Here is a 19,548-nt window from a genome sequence, read left to right on the forward strand (position 1 = left end):
GTAGAAGTCCTATTCTCTGAGCTTTTTCTATTTTTATGTCTGTTTCAATAAGCATAATCTTTGGGTTTGTGTTATTGCTCCACTGTATTGATCAACATTCTGAGCTTGGCTCTTCTGTGCTTCTTGAATCCTATAATTTTTCCTGGATAAGCATTCCTCAGATGTCCTTGTAACTGTAGGGATGGAATGACTAGTACTCATGTTGTATTGCCTACCCTCTTACACTGGCACTAACTTCTCTTACTAACTTACTAAATTCTCTAGTTTTAGTTTCATTGCTAATTAATCAGAGTTAGACTGGATAATGTCTAGATTTTTCCAATTAAACCTTCTGTGACTATTAGTTCTTCTTCTAACGTAGGAAGGAGTACAAACTTTTGTTTCATTTTCGGAACCCTACCATATATTTATTCCTCAGTTACTTGATGCTTCAGCAGAATTTAAAGAGAAAATCATACTTCTCAAGAAAATAAAATATAGGGTAACGTGAAAGTTCCTGAGTGGGTGCTTGAACCTTGGAGAGTAGAAGTATAGATGTGCTCTGGAGTAACATGCTGCTGCCCAACTCACACCTTCAGTTGACTAATATTTACTAAAAATGAACAATTTAAATTATCTAACTGAATTTTGATTCTTGTGGCTCTCTCATTTGTAATCTCCCAAGTGATTAGTATTCCTTTAAATGAAACCATGAATTGTGTACAATGTAATTTAATTTTTCATATTTAGATTGCAAACACTCACTATATACATAATTCATAGACATATGAGGCAAAGTGAATATAACAGTTTTCATTGTTTTTCCAAGATCATTGTACTGTAATACCCAAACAGTAATTATTTTCATCTGTGTGCGTAGAACATTTTCAAGTAATAGACCAGAAAAGGAGAACATAAAATTATTGAACCAGCTGATTCAAATTTTTTTCCTGTACCCTATTTTAACAACAGAAACATCTTTAAGTCATGTTATTAGGGAAAGGCATAGAAATTTTCTCACGTAAAAATATTGTCTTCTAAGGTTGTCTATGTTTCCCTAAGAATAGCAGTTTACTTGGTTGATCGAATACTGATCCTTTATCCTGGTGGTCAAATGGGGAATTGTATTATCTGGAGAATTGTCACAGTGGGGGTCATTCACAGGGGTGAGTTCACCTTGCTCAGATTCTTAGGTTGTTTCCTGAGTCTCAAATAGGTTTATTTGCTGCCAAGGAAGAATGTGAAAACCTGAGTCTAGGACACCTGCACATCAAATGAAATTTTAAGCAAAAGTCATTTAAATGCTGAGTAAATTGGCTTAATTATATAAGATTAAATAGGGTTTGAAAAAGTATTCTTCATTGATGTCTAACTTAGTTTAAGTTTAAGTTTAAGCATAGCTTGGACTTAGAGGAACTGTGTTCCAATACCGGATGAGTAAGAAACACAGTACAGCTAAGGTCTCAGAAAAAGAAAACAGTAAGTTATAATAATATAGGGTACATCAGATGTTACTGGTACTTAAAGGACTCCACTGAAGAGTACTTGCTGCTCAGTGCTCTAGTAGAAGTTATGTGCTCTGGCTCTTTTCTCTAGGTAGTAGTAGTGCACTATTTCTCTGTGGTGTAATAGTAATGCACTGTGCTTCCGTGCTCTAGGTAGTAGTAATACACTCTGTCTCCCCCTCTAGGTAGTAGTATTACACTCTGTCTCCGTGTTCTATTAGCAGTAATACACTCTATCTCCATCCTCTAGGTAGTAGTAACACACTCTGTCTCCATCCTCTAGGTAGTAGTAACACACTCTGCCTCCATCCTCTAGGTAGTAGTAACACACTCTGTCTCCATCCTCTAGGTAGTAATAACACACTCTGCCTCCATCCTCTAGGTAGTAGTATTTCACTCTGTCTCCATGTTCTAGATAGTAGTAATACACTCTGTCTCCATGTTCTAGATAGTAGTAATACACTGTCTCCATGTTCTAGATAGTAGTAATACACTCTGTCTCCATGTTCTAGTTAGCAGTAATACACTCTGTCTCCATGCTCTAGGTAATAGTAACACACTCTGTCTCCATCCTCTAGGTAATAGTAACACACTCTGTCTCCATGCTCTAGGTAGTAGTATTTCACTCTGTCTCCATGCTCTAGGTAGTAGTAATAGTAATGTACTGTCTCCATGTTCTAGGTACAGTAATGCACTGTCTCCATGCTCTAGGTAGTAGTAATGCACTGTCTCCATGTTCTAGGTACAGTAATGCACTGTCTCCATGTTCTAGGTAGTAGTAATGCACTATGCCTCCGTGCTTTAGAATTGGTAGTAATGCTCTGTTATTCCTTACTCTAGGTAGTCTTCCTTCTCTCCATTCTCTTATTTTTTTTTATTATTTTGTGATTCTGAAACCAAGAAGTCACTCTTTTCTAACTAAAGTGTCTTTATTTGAAGATGAATAGTCATTTTTTAGTCATTAATGCCACCCATGTGCAGGAATTTTCACCTGCTCCCTTCTTATTCAGAGGATCAGTACTACTGCTCCTGCCTCAGTAGGTGAAGCTCGAAGCCTTCACTGCTCTATCTAGTAATTCTGCAACATGAATTTGAACACAGACCTTTCTACTTAGATTTGTGAGGTTTTCATTCCCCTCCCATTCTACACAATCTCCTTCCTGTAAACACTCTTCTTACAGTTTTATTCCTGCCTCCAGACTTTAATCACTTCCCTAATTAAAAAAATGTGTGATTTTTTTTTATTACCCTGAACTATGTTACTGAGTTTTAAATTTAGTATTTATACTTTTTCGCCACTTGGCCCCATTTTTCTTCTGTACCAAAGCTCCCATTTGCCATCAGTCCACGCACCTCTCTTCTGTGTTCTCCCATCCAATGGCCACCTTTGATCCACTGACTGCTTTGTTTGCCTTCTTACCCTCTGTCTGACTTAATTGCGTTTCACACTAATGATCATGCTCATCTTCTTCACAAATCGTTGCTTAAACCTTATGTGACTGATTGCAGTTGACACTTGTAGCTGACAGGCCTCCAGCCCTTCCATTGTATGTGCATTGCCGGGTCCCCTGCGTGCTCCCAGTTGTATATCATTACATTATAGGGAACTGAACTCTCTTCGAGCAGAATGTCCGCCCTTTTCTATCTCACAGTTTACCAGAGCACCTTGTAGAATGTTTTATACAAACATTTAGTTAAGATTTGTTCTATTTAATTCCACAGTTTAAGCAGATGAAACAAACAGTGTTCTAACATGCAGGTGAAATCCTGATACAAAGAAAAATAGTGACAATGATTGATTATCTTTAAAAGTCAGTTACTTATATAAAAAGGAATATTCTATTTTCCAAAAACCAAACGAGGTACCTGGATATGGTAGCATACACCTCTAATCATAGTACTCAGGAAATGGAGGCAGGAGGATTATCATGTTCACACAAGATTGGGCTATTTAATGAGACCAGACTTTCTGTCTGAAAGAAACACACAACCCCCCCCCCCCCCACAAGCAGGCTAAAAGCAAACCAGTTTTTCACCTCCGAATAAGTTAGCTGTGTCATTTATTTCTAATGTCATTGTGATTTCTACACAAAATCATTGATGTACATGAAACAAATTGAAATGTTTAGCTGTTGAAGGATGGCATGCACCTGAGGGATTTAATGATTTTCTTTTCTTTTATCACCCCTTTTAATCCTATTCATAACACAAGCTGCATAGTTTATCAGAGCAGTGGTAAAACGTTCTGCAGACCTTGAAATCTTTTAGAGATGAGAATCTGAGAATATTTCTGGAGCTACTAGTTAGGTTCAATATTTTTTTTTTCAGGTTTCCTGAAATGCAGTTTTTCCAACAGGAAAATGTGAGAAAAATTCTTACAGATGTTCTGTTCTGTTATGCTAGAGAAAACGAGCAGTTGCTTTATAAACAGGTAATGTAAATGCCTTATGATTGATACCCATTGACTCAGAATGCCCTTACAGGTTAAAAGATGACAGGACAATAAAGCAATATTTGTTGTATCCAGAGTGATGTTCCAATGTTAAATAACCCAAGTAGTGCTGTCATCTGCTTGGCGCAAAGAGCATGCACAGTGAGGTACAGGCTATCCACTCCTGGTTATAGACAGACCTCCTGACAAATATTCACTCTTCCCTGTAAACATGAGGTTCATATATAAGTAGCATCATTGCAGCTAGTGTACTAATAACACTTTTTAGAGTCATATGTAAATAATGTTCTTAGGTGCATCATTTGTTACTATGTGATGTCTTGTGACAAGTAATCTAATCCAGTGTTCAGTTCCTCTAAATAATATGTGTAGCAGAAGAAGGTTCTGCAATTTTAAAGTTTATTCTTAGATCTTTTTTGGACCCCTGACTTTTGATTCAGTTCATTAATAAACAAATACTGTAATTTTTGGAAATATAAATCATTTAACATAAGGGCATATAAAATTCATATTTAAGTTGCACTAAAAATGCATATAGTTTGGTAGTTTATTTTTCCAATAATATATAAAATGAAAATTCAATCTAAATTCAAGACAATTAAAAGTTATATCTCGTTGATGACTACTAAATTCTAGCTTCATGAAACAGAATATAACTACAGAAAAGGTAATATTCAACCAGAAATAAATATTACAGAGTTCTTAAGCCAGTTAACAGTTGTCTTAAGTTTTGAGTTTGATACTGCTATATATATGTCTTTTGTTTTTAAGATCCAGCAACCAAACCCAGAGCTTCTCAAAAACTAGATGTTTTCTTTGCTATTGAGACACACCCAGCTTTATGCCACATGTTCATACTATACCGTATCAATAAGTGTTCAGAATTGAAAGTATACATCTTATTCAAATGTCTGCAGATAAATTTGATAATAAATTATGGAAACTGTATTTAACAAAAACTACAAATGTTTTGAAGTACTAAAGCAACAGCTGAATAGGAAAATAATAGCATTGTTTTCAATAGGAAAAGTTTAAATACGTATGTTTCTTCTTTCTAAATTAATGTATGATCTGAGTAATAATCCAAAACTTGTCGTAGTCACTTTGCATTTAGGGTCTGGGAGATGAGCACTGGGATAGAGTGCCCGGGTCACAGCACTCACCTTTGAGGCTTCCTTAGTATTCCATCATCTCCATGTCTGTATGTGTGCCTTATCCTATTTTACTCTGTAAACTCTAACTCCATAGTACAGCTTGAAATCTAAAACAGTAACTTGTCTTACATTGCTTTTGCTCAGATTACTTTGCCTATCTATACTTTTATATAAATTTTATGGCTTTAATTTCTATTTATATAAGTAACAACATAGGTATTTTATATAGATTACATTAAATGTGTAAATTATTTTTGGGAGTAAAGGCATTTTTACATTAGGAATTCCACCAGTTTGTGACGATAGGTGGTGGGTCTCTCCAACTTCTAATGTCTTCTTCAATTATCTTTAGAAAAAGACAAAACTAAATCAAGGAAGTGTTCAATAATGGAAACAATTCCCAGCACAGAGAAGAATAACAATATAGCATCATGCTCCATTACTTCATGTGTGTGGACCACTGTATATGTATGAAAGACTAAATAGGAATATGGAAAAATATATTAGATAAGTTAAAACAAGCCTATCAATTGCCAAATATAAAATCATTGATATATTCTATGTGAGTCTCACTTTAAAGTACTTCATTACCCCCTCTACATGTTCAATTCCATAGATGTTTTTTCTTACAGAGAAATAATACCTTGCTGTAGGACTGAATATTTAACCGTATCAAATTTAAAGGAAAAAAGCCTTCAGTTTCATCACAAGCTGTTAAAGCTATTATTTTGTACTAGGTGACACCCCGTTTAACATCGACCATATTGTTAATAGTTATGGGATTTTATTGAATTAATGAGACTGTTATCATGTAGGAGAATGTCTTGCTGAGTTAATTGAAATTGCAGAGATTATATAAATGGTATTAATGAACTTTGACTGCCTGATGTCGCAGCTTTAATAAAGACTGCGTGGTGGGCTAAATGAACATAGGCAGATAAAAGAACAGGTTCAATTTTGTGAGCCTACAGGCTGTTGAAGAGAAGTTTGTCACCTTTGCGTTCACAGGCATGGGTGTAGAGACTACTACAGAGCATACAGGGTGAAAGGCTTAGCAGAGCAGAGAGGCTGCAGTGGAGGTGGGGATCACAGCACCCATTTATGTTTTCCCAAACATACTGTGCTTTCTCAAATTTATAGCAAGTTGAATTGTGATTGTACTTGATGGATGTTTCTCTTTTAAAGCTGTGTATATACTTGCCATTTTCATTTGCTTTAGTTAATCTGATTTTGTTTTTGATTTTCCTATTGAAGGCAGGCTCTTGTGTGTTATGTGTCCAAAACTCATCATTGAGAAATGTCCTTCAACCATATTAAGCATGTTTCACTAATCTAAAACTGAGGGCAAACCTAATAATGTGTCCTGGCTAGTGAGATGTCTCAGTACTTAACAGCATTCACAGTTCTTGGGCCTGGTAAAGTTAATAGCATTCACATGGATACTAAGAACTGATTATAACTCACAATTCCATGAGATCTGGTGCCCTTTTCTGGCTTTTGTGAGCACTACACATGATGAACAAACATACATGCAGGCAAATCACTCACATGAATAAAATAAAATAAATCTTAATAATTTCTCCTTCCCAGGTATTTAAGAAACTTACTGTGAGTTTTATAGAGCTAAGTGGTTAGAGAGCTAGCTTAACTCCTAAGAACATTGGCTGTTCTCCCAGAGAACCTGGACTTGGGTACAGTTACCATAGTTACCATAGTTGCTCACAGCCATCTACAACTACACTCTCTTCAGGCTTCCATGGGCACTAGGCACACACTTGGTACACAAATATGCATGCAACTAAAACACCTATATGCATAAAATAATATAATTTTTAAAAATATTGTCATATACCTTTATTGACTGGGATTTACTAATACTATTTTAAATGTCATGGCTCATCATTCTAATATATAAACATAATAATGGTGTAACATTCATTCAATATATACACATATGTATATATATGCAAATACACATACATATACATATAATTATGCTGGGCCTCTCAAAGGATATAAGGTTTTCTCTACAGTAATTTCCGTAGAGAGATGATTCTAGGACATCATGTGTATTACAAAATTCATGGGTACCTGTCTCATATTTGAACTGTTGCCACATTTGTACATGAACTATATAAATTTTCCCATATACTGAAAGAAACTCTATATTACTTGTAATAACTAATAGTATAAGCATTTGTGTAAAGAATTATTAAATTACATTGTTTAGAGAAAATGATAGACATGTTTAGTTTAGATGCAAGTCTTTGGATTGTTTTCTGCTGTATTTGTATATATAGATGAAAGTCTGTTTAATTATTTTATGCTCTATTTGTCCATGTTTCACATTTGGGTGAGGGAATGATTCAGAAGCTCACTCAGGTGATTAATCTCAGTTAATCTCTAATGTATTTTTGAGACAAGAACTTTGATTGAACGTGGAGCTAATTGACTATACTGACTACCAGGCACACCTCCAGTATCCTCCTGTCTCTGTACCCTGAGGAGGTGATATATGTGCCACAGCATAGAGGATTTTTACATAGGTATTGAAGGTCAAACTCAGGTTCTCATGCTTGTACAAAAACTTTGCTGACACAACTGGGCAGTGGTGGCGCACGCCTTTAATCCCAGCACTTGGTAGGCAGAGGCAGGTAGATTTCTGAGTTCGAGGCCAGCCTGGTCTACAGAGTGAGTTCCAGGACAGCCAGGGAAACCCTGGCTACAAGGAGAAACCCTGTATCAAAAAACCAAAAAAAAAACTTTGCTGACTGACCCATCTCCTCAGCCTCCAATTTTGGTATTGCTTTCAATCCATAAGTGTTCAGTCCACAGATGTCAAACATGGATATAGAGGACTGAATAGATACACATACTTATCCCCACATCTTCATGTATATAAATACTAGTTTACCATTTTAATGCTTATTTTTATTATATGTAAGTATACTAGCTGTTTTCAGACACACCTGAAGAAAGCGTCAGATCAGATGATTGTGAGCCACTGTGCCGTTGCTGGGATTTGAACTAAGGACCCCTGGAAGAGCAGTCAGTGCTCTTAACTGCTGAGCCAGCTGTTCAGCTCTTGCTCTGTCTCCATTTGCTCGAGCTCTGCTCCCTGTAACTGACTTCAGGCACACCAGAAGAGGACTCTGATCTCATTACAGATGGTGGTGAGCCACCGTGTGATGGCTGGGATTTAATGCTCATTTTTAAATGTGTATTGCTTTCTAATTAACAAAGCTCCAGAGAAGTTAGGGACCAGCCCATGTTGTTAATTATTGTGGCCCCACTACTTTTGTCAGTTGTCATTATGATAAGCAAATGACAATGATATTTAAACAGTTGAGACATTTAGAGAGAGGAGTGCCAAAGAAACTAATCAGTCAACAAATGAGCATAAGTAAAAAAAAAAAAAGAAAATACTTCAAATATTTAAATAAGAAATACAAAAATATATAAAACTATTGTTTGTATTTTGAGAATTTCACACATGGACACTGTATGTACATCATTTGCACCTCTCCCACTCCTCCATCCAAATACTCTAGTGTACCTCTCTACTCCATTCACATTTATGATCTGTTCTTATTTGTTATTGTTACACACACACATGCACACACACGCACACACACACATACACACACATGCACATTGCATATATACCACATGCAGGGTTTGTTCAGTGATGTTCCTATATGTGTAGGTTTACAGTTGACTATTTAGGATTGGATAAACTATAAATGGACTCATTCCTACAGAAAACTGATTCTCTTTCTCTGTCTTTGATTGCCTATGGCTTCTCATCTGTGGTTGGGGAGATTATGAAGTCCTCTGTACACATCAGCATGTCAAATGATATTTTGATTATGCTTGCCTCACTTAGGCAACTCTATTTTTGAGATTTCATGAGTGTATCATACTTGTTAGGTCTAGGAGATGCTCAACAGCAGGTAACATGTCCTCTGGCTCTAGCAATCTTCTCACCCATTTTTCCTAGATGTTAGCCAAGCCTTAGATGTCAGCCTGGCATTGTAGATGTACCAAATGCGTTTGTACAGCCCCAGTGATTTAGTCTCCTGATGTTTGATCAGGCGAGAATCCCTGAACTTGATTCAGAAATGCAAAATGAGGCTTCCTTGATGGTGATCTTAATTATACTTGCCTTTGGTCATATGGATATGCATGAATTCAACAGAAATTATATTGGTGTATGGAAAGGGAACAACTAGGGTCTGTGACCCACTCCCAACCACAGTTGGTTGTCTAGGTTTACAGTGAAAGACTTGAGCTCCTTCCTATCGAGGGACCTTAAGTCCAATTGAATGTGTTGGTGATCTCCAAAATATAATTGGCACTACTTGATCTTTGATATCTTGCCAGAGGGGCCACTGTAGTTTGCAACTTCAAATCTGGGTAAAACTATTGATTGCTTTTCTTACTTCATAGCTTATATCTTCCAATAATGTGACAGTGAGTCTATCAGAGAAGTCACTCCCAGCTCAAGTCCACCAAGTCTTCTGTCCACAGTGTGTAATGCTTTAAGCAATAAGGACTTCCCTTCAGATTCTGGGTGGCAACCCCAAACAATGGCAATAGTATATGCTCTTTGGACAATCTCTCTCTCTCTCAACTGGCAACAACTTGAAGGGAAAATTTACATACTTGTCACTGTAGTCTTTTGTTATATAATCTGTGGCACTTGGGGAAAGCATTATTATCACCCATGTAGTATAACCTTATACACACACATGCACACTTATACACATATACACACAATTATATATTTACATTGTGTAAGCTTATAAAAGTAAGTGTATGTTTCTGTATGGTCTTTTCAAACATTCATAATGTCATATATCTTGCCTCCGTGTGCCCCTAACTCACCCCTTACTCAGTTAAAATCTCATACCTATTTTTTCACATTTCCCCCTTTATAACACCTAATTCCTCCTATCTCCCTCTCTAGGGATTCTTTTTCTCCCAATCTACTCCCCTGTTGGACTTTTATGACTTTACTCATTACAAGTTGTATCCTTTTTTATTAATCATTTTCATTTCAAATGATATCTCCCATTTATCCCTCCACCAACACCCCCAGCACATCCCCCACTCCTCCCCTAACCCACTATGAGAGTGCTCCTCCACCTATTTGCCCACTCCTGCCTCACCCCTCTAGCATCCCCTTGTACTAGGACATCCAGCCTCCCTCCCCTCCCCTCCCACTGATGTCAGATAAGACCATCCCTGCTATTATATGTACTGGCAAGAACCCGAGGCAGGAACCTGGAGGCAGGAACTGATGCATAGACTGTGGGTGAGTGCTGCTTTCTAGCTAGCTCCTCGTGACTTATTCAGCCTGCTTTGCATCCAGCATAGTTGTGTCAACACCCAAATTGGTTGGGGCCCTTTCACATCAATTGTTAATCAAGAAAATGACTTACAGGTTTACCCATAGACCAGTCTTTTGGAGGCATTTTCTCACTTTGGAGTTGTTCTTCCCAAGTTATGTATAGATCTACATCTAGTAGATAAAACCCACCTAAAACACCAGTAGGGAAAAATATAGGATAAACATTTAATTTATAATAAAATTTCATTTTAGAACTTATGGTTAAATTTAGCTATATGAGACTATTGAAAATATAATATTTATTACATAAGATTGTTTAATGGTTTAGAAATAAATTATATTACTCTTTCTTGACAAAACTGAACAGATTGTGAAATGAATGGAGAAATAACTGAATTTTAGTGTTTATCCAGTCATCAGGCCAACATGTCTACCTGCCCTCATTCTCAATTTGCATTGCTTCTGAAAACTTTCTATATTAAGTAGTTCAGTAGTCAATGACTCTGTAATTAATTTTTTAAGAATTTTATATATGTGTATTAATTGTATTGATATCATTTCCACCTCTCCTCTTTCTGCTTCTTTGTTAAACCACAACTCATCTGATTTTTGAGTGTTTCCCAAGTTGTTTTAAGTGGCTAGAAAAAAATATAATCTGTTTTTATGTGCTAAAGTATGATATTTTATCCTTAAATATTAAAATCTGTATTAACGAGACTAGTCAATTATGTAACAACATACTTACTTTCCCATTAAAGGTATAAATAGTGCATAAGATTAACTTTTTAAAACAAGAATGAGAACTAACATATTTGTATATGTGTGTGTCTATTTGTGTGATCCACTGTGGAACACCAGTATAAGAGAAAACATTCTAACCTTGTTGAAGTGCATGGAGAAATATCACGTTTTTGATTGAACATGTTTAATTTTATATTGAAAACTTCATTTTCTGTCATGCTTGCTAAAGACTGTTTCTCTTATTATCTAACATTCCTAGCTAGCTGACTTCAGCTCTTCCTAAATCTACAGTCGTTCTAATTTGGAGCCATTATATAATGAAAACATTGGGTGTAATTTCTTAGGTCTACAGTTCTTCATTGCCCTTAGTGCAGATCTTTACACTGTAGCGTATGATTATAATTTGCATAAGTGAAATTCATATTTATGAGTACAGATTTTGAAGCAACTGACAGGTGCAAGGTTGTCTACCATGCCAATTTATTGTTTGTCTTGTCATTTAAAAGATAACTAACTACTCCATATCTTTTAAAGAAGAATACATGCTCTGGTTGAATTAGAATCAATTTTTAAAGTAAACAGAACTCATTTTGTAGCATGCTTTACTATATAGTGTGGCCATCTTTGTGGTAGAAATTAGTTGAATAAGTATTTACATGGTGAAAATGTCATTTGACATGCATGAAACCTTGAGTTCAGTTTAAAGCCCTAGAGCAAAAGAACAAAGGCATTTGAATCAGTTGATACAGTTGTCTTTCCCATTCCTAACTTTTGGCCCCATGTTTCAGGGTATGCATGAGCTTCTAGCGCCTATCATCTTTACCCTTCACAGTGACCACCAAGCTTTTCTACATGCCAGCGAGTCTGCACAGCCCAGGCAAGTCATTACATGAATTTGTTGTGTTTTTAGCTCTTACTGTGATCTTTTGTGAACTATTGATTTTATTTCATGAGACCAATCCACATTAAATTCTAATGTTAGTTTAGATATAGAGTAAGTTTGAATCATAAGTGCTTTTGAAACATTAGGTCATTGTCAAATGAAGACAGAAAAGTAATGGACCAAAGAGGAAATGTTTGTTAAAATCTTTAAAATGCTGACGATAGATTCTACCCAAATATGCCATGCTCCGAGTTTTCTCATTAGTTGAATCAGAGTTTTTGGAGATAATTTCTCCAGACCAGCTTTGACTTGGCTTACATGACAAAAGGAATACTGCCACCAAGAGCCACTGTCTGTAGAAAGAATGCCTTTTCATGGTTTGAGACATACTCAGTTACTCGTTTTTGTTATTGGTTTTATCTTTTGTAACAGTTAAAATTTACCTATCTGACTTAAAATGCCAGTAAAGGAACCAAGAAGATTTTATAAATGGTATTCCAATCTAGACAAATTGTATGCAGGGGAAAAAAACCCTGCTGATAACACATATTTATATGATCTTTCCTACTTAGATGTAAGTTGGCTGTTTTACTGGACACAGACCCAAATTATTTTAACTTTTGTCAACTAGAATATGAAGTCATAGTTATATGATGAATGGTTCTCTACTTACTAATTTCACAGAGTCTTAGCACAAAGTCTCTTATCTTTTAACTGCCTTAAGTGACTGTACAGTCTAAAAATGACTAATCTTGCGATAATATTTTCACGCAGTTTTATTTCTGCAACTGTTGCATGCAAAATGCATTTCTAAGAACATATAGGTGATTGAAAGTAACTTCAGCATGAGCAGACTTTACTGTTTTAAACCATTACAAAGTTTAAAAGAACTAAATAGATTTGATAAAGGTGCTCTGACTCATATTAAGATGAAATTTGATAAAAAAAAAAGTTAATAAAACACACATTGGCATTGCATTTCAACCAGTAACTACAGTTTTTGTTTGTTTGGGATAAAGAGTGATTGATTCATTATAGAATAATATATTATTCTAGATCAAACAGTAAAGGACTATATTGTCAGATTTTACATATGTTATCTGGAGTAATCAGATGGTTATTTCATTATTATATAAGTAAGTAAATGATTTCTTTATGCTTTTTATAAAACAACTGAATTTTGTTTGTTAGTGGAGTTGTCATTTGAGAATGTTGACTTCTCAGTCACACAGTGTATGGATGTTAGCTTATGAATGTAGACTGAGGCAGAATCTGTATCTGTCCTACTTAATTAAATACTGCTTATTTCCAGGGTTTGAATTGTCTGTTTTTCTTTTTCTTTTTAAGTGAGGAAATGAAAACTCTCTTGAACCCTGAGTATCTGGAGCATGATGCCTAGTAAGTACTAACACAGTTGCTTTTTTTTTTTTTTTTTTTTTTTTTTTTTTTTTTTGTACTACCAGTACTATAGGAAAGATTAAATATAGCATTTTTTTATTTTTCTGATTTTTAGTGCAATCTTCTCACAGCTTATGGAAACTGCTGAACCTTGGTTTTCTACTTTTGAGCATGATGGTCAAAAGGTAACTCTTATAGATCTTTTCAGTATACTTGAGTTAACAAATTCAGGAAAAAAAACAACATGCACTAGAGTAATTAGTTATTTCATTATAATTCATATAATAATTTTATGATAAAATATGAAAATCTTAGGACATAATAGTAAATCAAGGTATCTATAAATCATTGTAATAATAGTGGTAGGTAAATAAGCATAACATAAAGATTACATAGAACTAAATAGAAACTTTCCTCTATGTATATATATATTTTTCATGAAGTATTGCACTTAATTTTAAAATTATTATAAGCTTTTTTGCCTTTTTGTTCAACACAGGGATTCAATGTGTAGCTCGGGCTAATCTGGAACTCAAAAAGCTCTACCTGCTTCTGCCTCCTAAGTATTGGGTTTATTCAATCCATACGTGGCTATTACATGGATATGCACCATACCTGGCTATTAAAAAATTTGTATTGCTTTCTTTATGAGTGTTTTATGCATTACTTACTGTTGAACTACATTGAGAAATATCTGTATCAGATAGATTGCCTTTCTGTTGTAGTATATTATTTTTAAACTCACATATTTAATATCCATGTTCTTTATTCATACTTTTTAAATTATTTCTATTGCTGTTTTGTATATGATCGAAATCACTCAGGGATTAGCATTTGTGATTTTTTTTCTTACTGAGATTTTTTTGGTATGAAAAAGAAACTGCAGACTGGGAGCACACAGCTTGCTCCGACTGCACGGAGTTTAGGTTCCAGTCTTGAGGCCTCTGGTGGGAGCTTTCAGATCTCTGCTTCGGGATCCAGAACAGCCTGGGCTGCAACACCACATCTCCAGGTCCTGTGAGACACAAGAGGGGCATCCTGGAGGCCGGCTGGGAGGAGCCAGTATGCTCTGCTGAGTCCAGCAGGGCCCTGCGGAAGCCTTCAGGTGTCTGCTTCGGGATCTGAACAGCCTGGGCCAAGGCACTTGGTCTCCAGGAAGTGCAAGAGATCTGGTGTGCACCCGGAAGCAGACTGGGAGCGCACAGCTTGCTCCAGCAGCACGGAGATTAAGTTCCAGTCCTGAGGCCTCTGGCGGGAGCCTTCAGATCTCCACTTTGGGATCCAGAACAGCCTGGGTTGCAACTCCACATCTCCAGGTCCTGCAAGACACAAGAGGGGCATCCGGGAGGCCAGCTGGGAGGAGCCAGTGTGCTCTGGTGAATCCAGCAGGCCCCTGCAGGAGCCTTCAGGTGTCTGCTTCAGGATCTAAACAGCCTGGGCCACAGCACCTTGTCTCCAGGCAGTGCAGGAGGTCAGCTGTACACCAGAGGCCAGCTGGGAAGAGGCAGCTTGCACTGGTGAGTCCAATATTAACAAGACCAACTAACACCAGTGAGAACCAGATGGCAAAAGGCAAACTCAGTAACGTCACTAACAGAAATCAAGGCAATATGGCAGCATCTGAACCCAATTCTCCTTTAACAGCATGTCCTGGATACCCCATCACACCAGTAAAACCAGATTTGGATTTAAAATCACTGGTCATGATGCTGGTACAGGAACACATGAAGGACATACTTAAAGAAATTCAGGAGAAAATAGATCAAAAGTTAGAAGCCCTTACAAGGGAAACACAAAAATCATTGAAAGAAATCCAGGAGAATACAAAAGCCAATAAAGAGGAAACGGAAAAATCACTTAAAGAAATACAGGAGAACTTTGGTCAACAGGCTGAGGTCATGAAAGAGGAAACACAAAAAGCTCTTAAAGAATTACAGGAAAGCACACACAAGCAAGTGAGGGAGCTAAGTAAAACCATCCAGGATCTAAAATCAGAAGTAGAAACAACTAAGAAAACTCAAAGGGAGACAACTTTGGAGATAGAAAACCTTGGGAAGAAATCAGGGGCCATAGATACAAATATCAACAACAGAATACAAGAGATAGAAGAAAGAATCTCAGATACTGAAGATACCATAGAAACCATGGACTCAACTGTTAAAGAAAATGCAAAAAGTTTGTAACCCAAAACATCCAGGAAATCCAGGACACAATGAGAAGACCAAACCTAAGGATTATAGGTATAGGTGAGAGTAAAGATTTACAACTTAAAGGGCCAGCAAATATCTTCAATAAAATTATGGAAGAAAACTTCCCTAACCTAAAGAGAGAGATGCCCATGAATATACAAGAAGCCTACAGAACTCCAAACAGACTGGACCAGAACAGAAATGCCTCCCATCACATAATAATCAAAATCCCAAATGTACTAAACAAAGAAAGAATATTAAAGGCAGTAAGAGAAAAAGGCCAAGTTACATATAAAGGAAGACCTATCAGAATCACAGCAGACTTTTTACCTGAGACTATGAAAGCTAGAAGATCCTGGGCAGATCTCATGCAGACTCTAAAAGAACACAAATGCCAGCCAAAACTACTATAACCAGAAAAACACTCAATCACCATAGATGGAGAAACCAAGATATTCCATGACAAAACCAAGTTTACCCAATATCTACCCACAAACCCAGCCCTACAAAGGATAATAAGAGGAAAACGCCAATACAAGGAGGGAAACTTCACCCTGGAAAAAGCAAGATATTAACCTTCTCTCATCAAACCCAAAAGAAGTTAATCAATCAAATTTTAAAAATAACATCTAAAATGACAGGAAGTAACAATCACTATTCCTTAATATCTCTTAACATCAATGGACTCAATGCCCCAATAAAAAGACATAGACTAACTGACTGGATACGTAAACAGGACCCTACATTTTGCTGCATACAGGAAACACACCTCAGTGTCAAAGACAAACACTACCTTAGAGTAAAAGGCTGGAAGACAGTTTTACAAGCCAATGGTCTCAGGAAACGAGCCAGAGTAGCCATTCTAATATCAGATAAAATTGACTTTCAACCTAAAGTCATCAAAAGAGACATTGAGGGACACTTCTTGCTGGTCAAAGGAAAAGTCCACCAAGAAGAACTTTCAATTCTGAACATCTATGCACCAAATGCAAGGGCACCCTCATTCGTAAAAGAAACTTTACTAAAGCTCAAAGCACTAATTTCAGCTAACACAGTAATTGTGGGGGACTTCAACACTCCACTCTCCTCAATGGACTGATCAGGAAAACAGAAACTAAACAGGGACACAGTAAAACTAATTGAAGCTTTGGACCAATTGGATTTGACTGATATTTATAGAACATTTCACCCTAAGGCAAAAGAATAAACCTTTTTCTCAGCACCTCATGGTACCTTCTCCAAAATCGACCACATAATTGGTCACAAGACAGACCTCTACAAATACAAGAAGATCGAACTAATCCCATGCCTCAGAGGAGGTGTGTGAGTGGTTTTCAATAGCAACAAAAACAACAGAAAGCCCACATACACATGGAGACTGAACAATACTCTACTCAATGACTCCTTGGCCAAAGAAGAAATAAAGAAAGAAATCAGAGACTTTTTAGAATTTAATGAAAATGAAGGCACAACATACCCAAATCTTTGGGACGCAATGAAAGCAGTGCTAAGAGGAAAACTCATAGCCCTGAGTGCCTCCAAAAAGAAAATGGAGAGAGCATACACTAGCAGCTTAATGACACACCTGAAAGCCCTGGAACAAAAAGAAGCTATTTCACCCAGGAGGAGTAGAAGACAGGAAATCATCAAACTCAGGGCTGAAATCAATCAGGTGGAAACAAAGAGAACCATACAAAGAATCAACAAGTCCAGGAGCAGGTTCTTTGAGAAAATCAACAAGCTAGATAAACCCTTAGCCAGACTGACCAAAGGGCACAGAGAAAGTATCCAAATTAACAAAGTTAGAAATGAAAAGGGAGATATTACAACAGAAACTGAGGAAATCCAAAAAATTATCAGATCCTACTACAAAAGCCTATACTCAACACAACTGGAGAATCTGGAGGAAATGGACAATTTTCTAGACAGATACCAAATACCAAAATTAAATCAGGACCAAATAGATCATCTAAATAGTCCCATATCCCCTAAAGAAATAGAAGGGATCATAGAAAGTCTTCCAACCAAAAAAAGCACAGGACCTGATGGTTTCAGTGCAGAATTCTAACAGACCTTCAAAGAAGACCTAACACCAATACTCTTCAAACTATTCCACAAAATAGAAACAGAAGGAACACTACCCAATTCCTTCTACGAAGCCACAATTACAATTACGCTGATACCAAAACCACACAAAGATCCAACAAGGAAAGAAAACTCCAGACCAATTTCCCTTATGAACATCGATGCAAAAATACTCAATAAAATTCTTGCCAACCGAATCCAAGAACACATCAAAACGATCATCCACCATGATCAAGTAGGCTTTATCCCAGGGATGCAGGGTAGGTTCAATATACAGAAATCCATCAATGCAATCCACTACATAAATAAACTCAAAGAAAGAAACCACATGGTCATTTCATTGGATGCTGAAAAAGCATTTGACAAAATTCAGCATCCTTTCATGCTTAAAGTCTTGGAAAGAACAGGAATACAAGGCCCATACCTAAACATCGTTAAAGCAATATACAGCAAACCGGTAGCCAGCATCAAACTAAATGGAGAGAAACTTGAAACAATCCCACTAAAATCAGGGACTAGACAGGGCTGCCCACTTTCTCCTTATCTTTTCAATATTGTACTTGAGGTACTAGCTGGAGCAATTAGACAACATAAGGAGGTCAAAGTGATACAAATTGGAAAGGAAGAAGTCAAACTATCATTATTTGCAGATGATATCATAGTCTACCTAAGTGACCCAAAAAACTCCACTAGAGAACTCCTACAACTGATAAACAACTTCAGCAATGTGGCAGGTTATGAAATCAACTCAAGCAAATCAGTAGCCTTCCTATACTCAAAGGATAAGCAGGCTGAGAAAGAAATTAGGGAAATGGCCCCCTTCACAATAGCCTCAAACAGTATAAAGTACCTTGGGGTGACTCTTACCAAACATGTGAAAGATCTGTATGACGAGAACTTCAAGTCTATGAAGAAGGAAATGGTAGAAGACCTCAAAAAATGGAAAAACCTCCCATGCTCATGGATCAGCAGGATTAATATAGTTAAAATGGCCATTTTGCCAAAAGCAATATACAGATTCAATGCAATACCCATCAAAATCCCAACTCAATTCTTCACAGAGTTAGAAAGAGCAATCCTCAAATTCATCTGGAATAACAAAAAACCCAGGATAGCAAAAACTGTTCTCAACAATAACAGAAATTCTGGTGGAATCATTATCCCTGACCTCAAGCAATACTATAGAGCAATAGTGATAAAACTACATGGTATTGGTCCAGTGACAGGCAGGCGGAACAATGGAACAGGATTGAATATCCAGAACTGAACCCACACACCTATGGCCACTTGATCCTCGACAAAGGGTCGGAAAACATCCAATGGAAAAAAGATAGCCTTTTCAACAAATGGTGCTGAGTCAACTGGAGGTCAATATGCAGAAGAATGGGAATTGATCTATCCTTGTCTCCTTGTACTAAGCTCAACTCCAAATGGATGAAGGACCTCCACATAAAGCCAGACACTCTGAAGCTAATAGAAAAGAAACTGGGGAAGACCCTTGAGTACATCGGTACAGGAGGAAAGTTCCTGAACAGAACACCAATAGCTTATGCTCTAAGATCAAGAATTGACAAATGGGACCTCATAAAATTACAAAGTTTCTGTAAGTCAAAGGACACCATGAAAAGGGCAAATCGGCAACCAACAAATTGGGAAAAGATCTTCACCAACCCTACATCAGATAGAGGGCTAATATCCAATATATATAAAGAACTCAAGAAGTTAGACTCCAGAAAACCAAATAACCCTATGAAAAAATGGAGTACAGAGTTAAACAAAGAATTTTCACCTGAAGAACTTCAGATGGTG

At 36.8% G+C, this 19,548-nt stretch overlaps 1 protein-coding gene across 1 annotated transcript in view; it reads left to right on the top strand.

The window, feature by feature from the left end:
- Window positions 1-19,548, top strand: part of Tbc1d5 (TBC1 domain family member 5) — a 533,074-nt gene that overhangs the window by 292,193 nt on the left and 221,333 nt on the right. Inside the window, exons 10-13 of the mRNA XM_052191804.1 lie at window positions 3,813-3,915; window positions 11,973-12,061; window positions 13,415-13,465; window positions 13,581-13,650. Of these exons, the coding sequence (XP_052047764.1) occupies window positions 3,813-3,915; window positions 11,973-12,061; window positions 13,415-13,465; window positions 13,581-13,650 (313 nt within the window). The remainder of the gene's footprint in view (window positions 1-3,812; window positions 3,916-11,972; window positions 12,062-13,414; window positions 13,466-13,580; window positions 13,651-19,548) is intronic.

Source organism: Apodemus sylvaticus, chromosome 9, assembly GCF_947179515.1.
Source record: "Apodemus sylvaticus chromosome 9, mApoSyl1.1, whole genome shotgun sequence".
In the NCBI taxonomy this organism is placed as follows: domain Eukaryota; kingdom Metazoa; phylum Chordata; class Mammalia; order Rodentia; family Muridae; genus Apodemus; species Apodemus sylvaticus.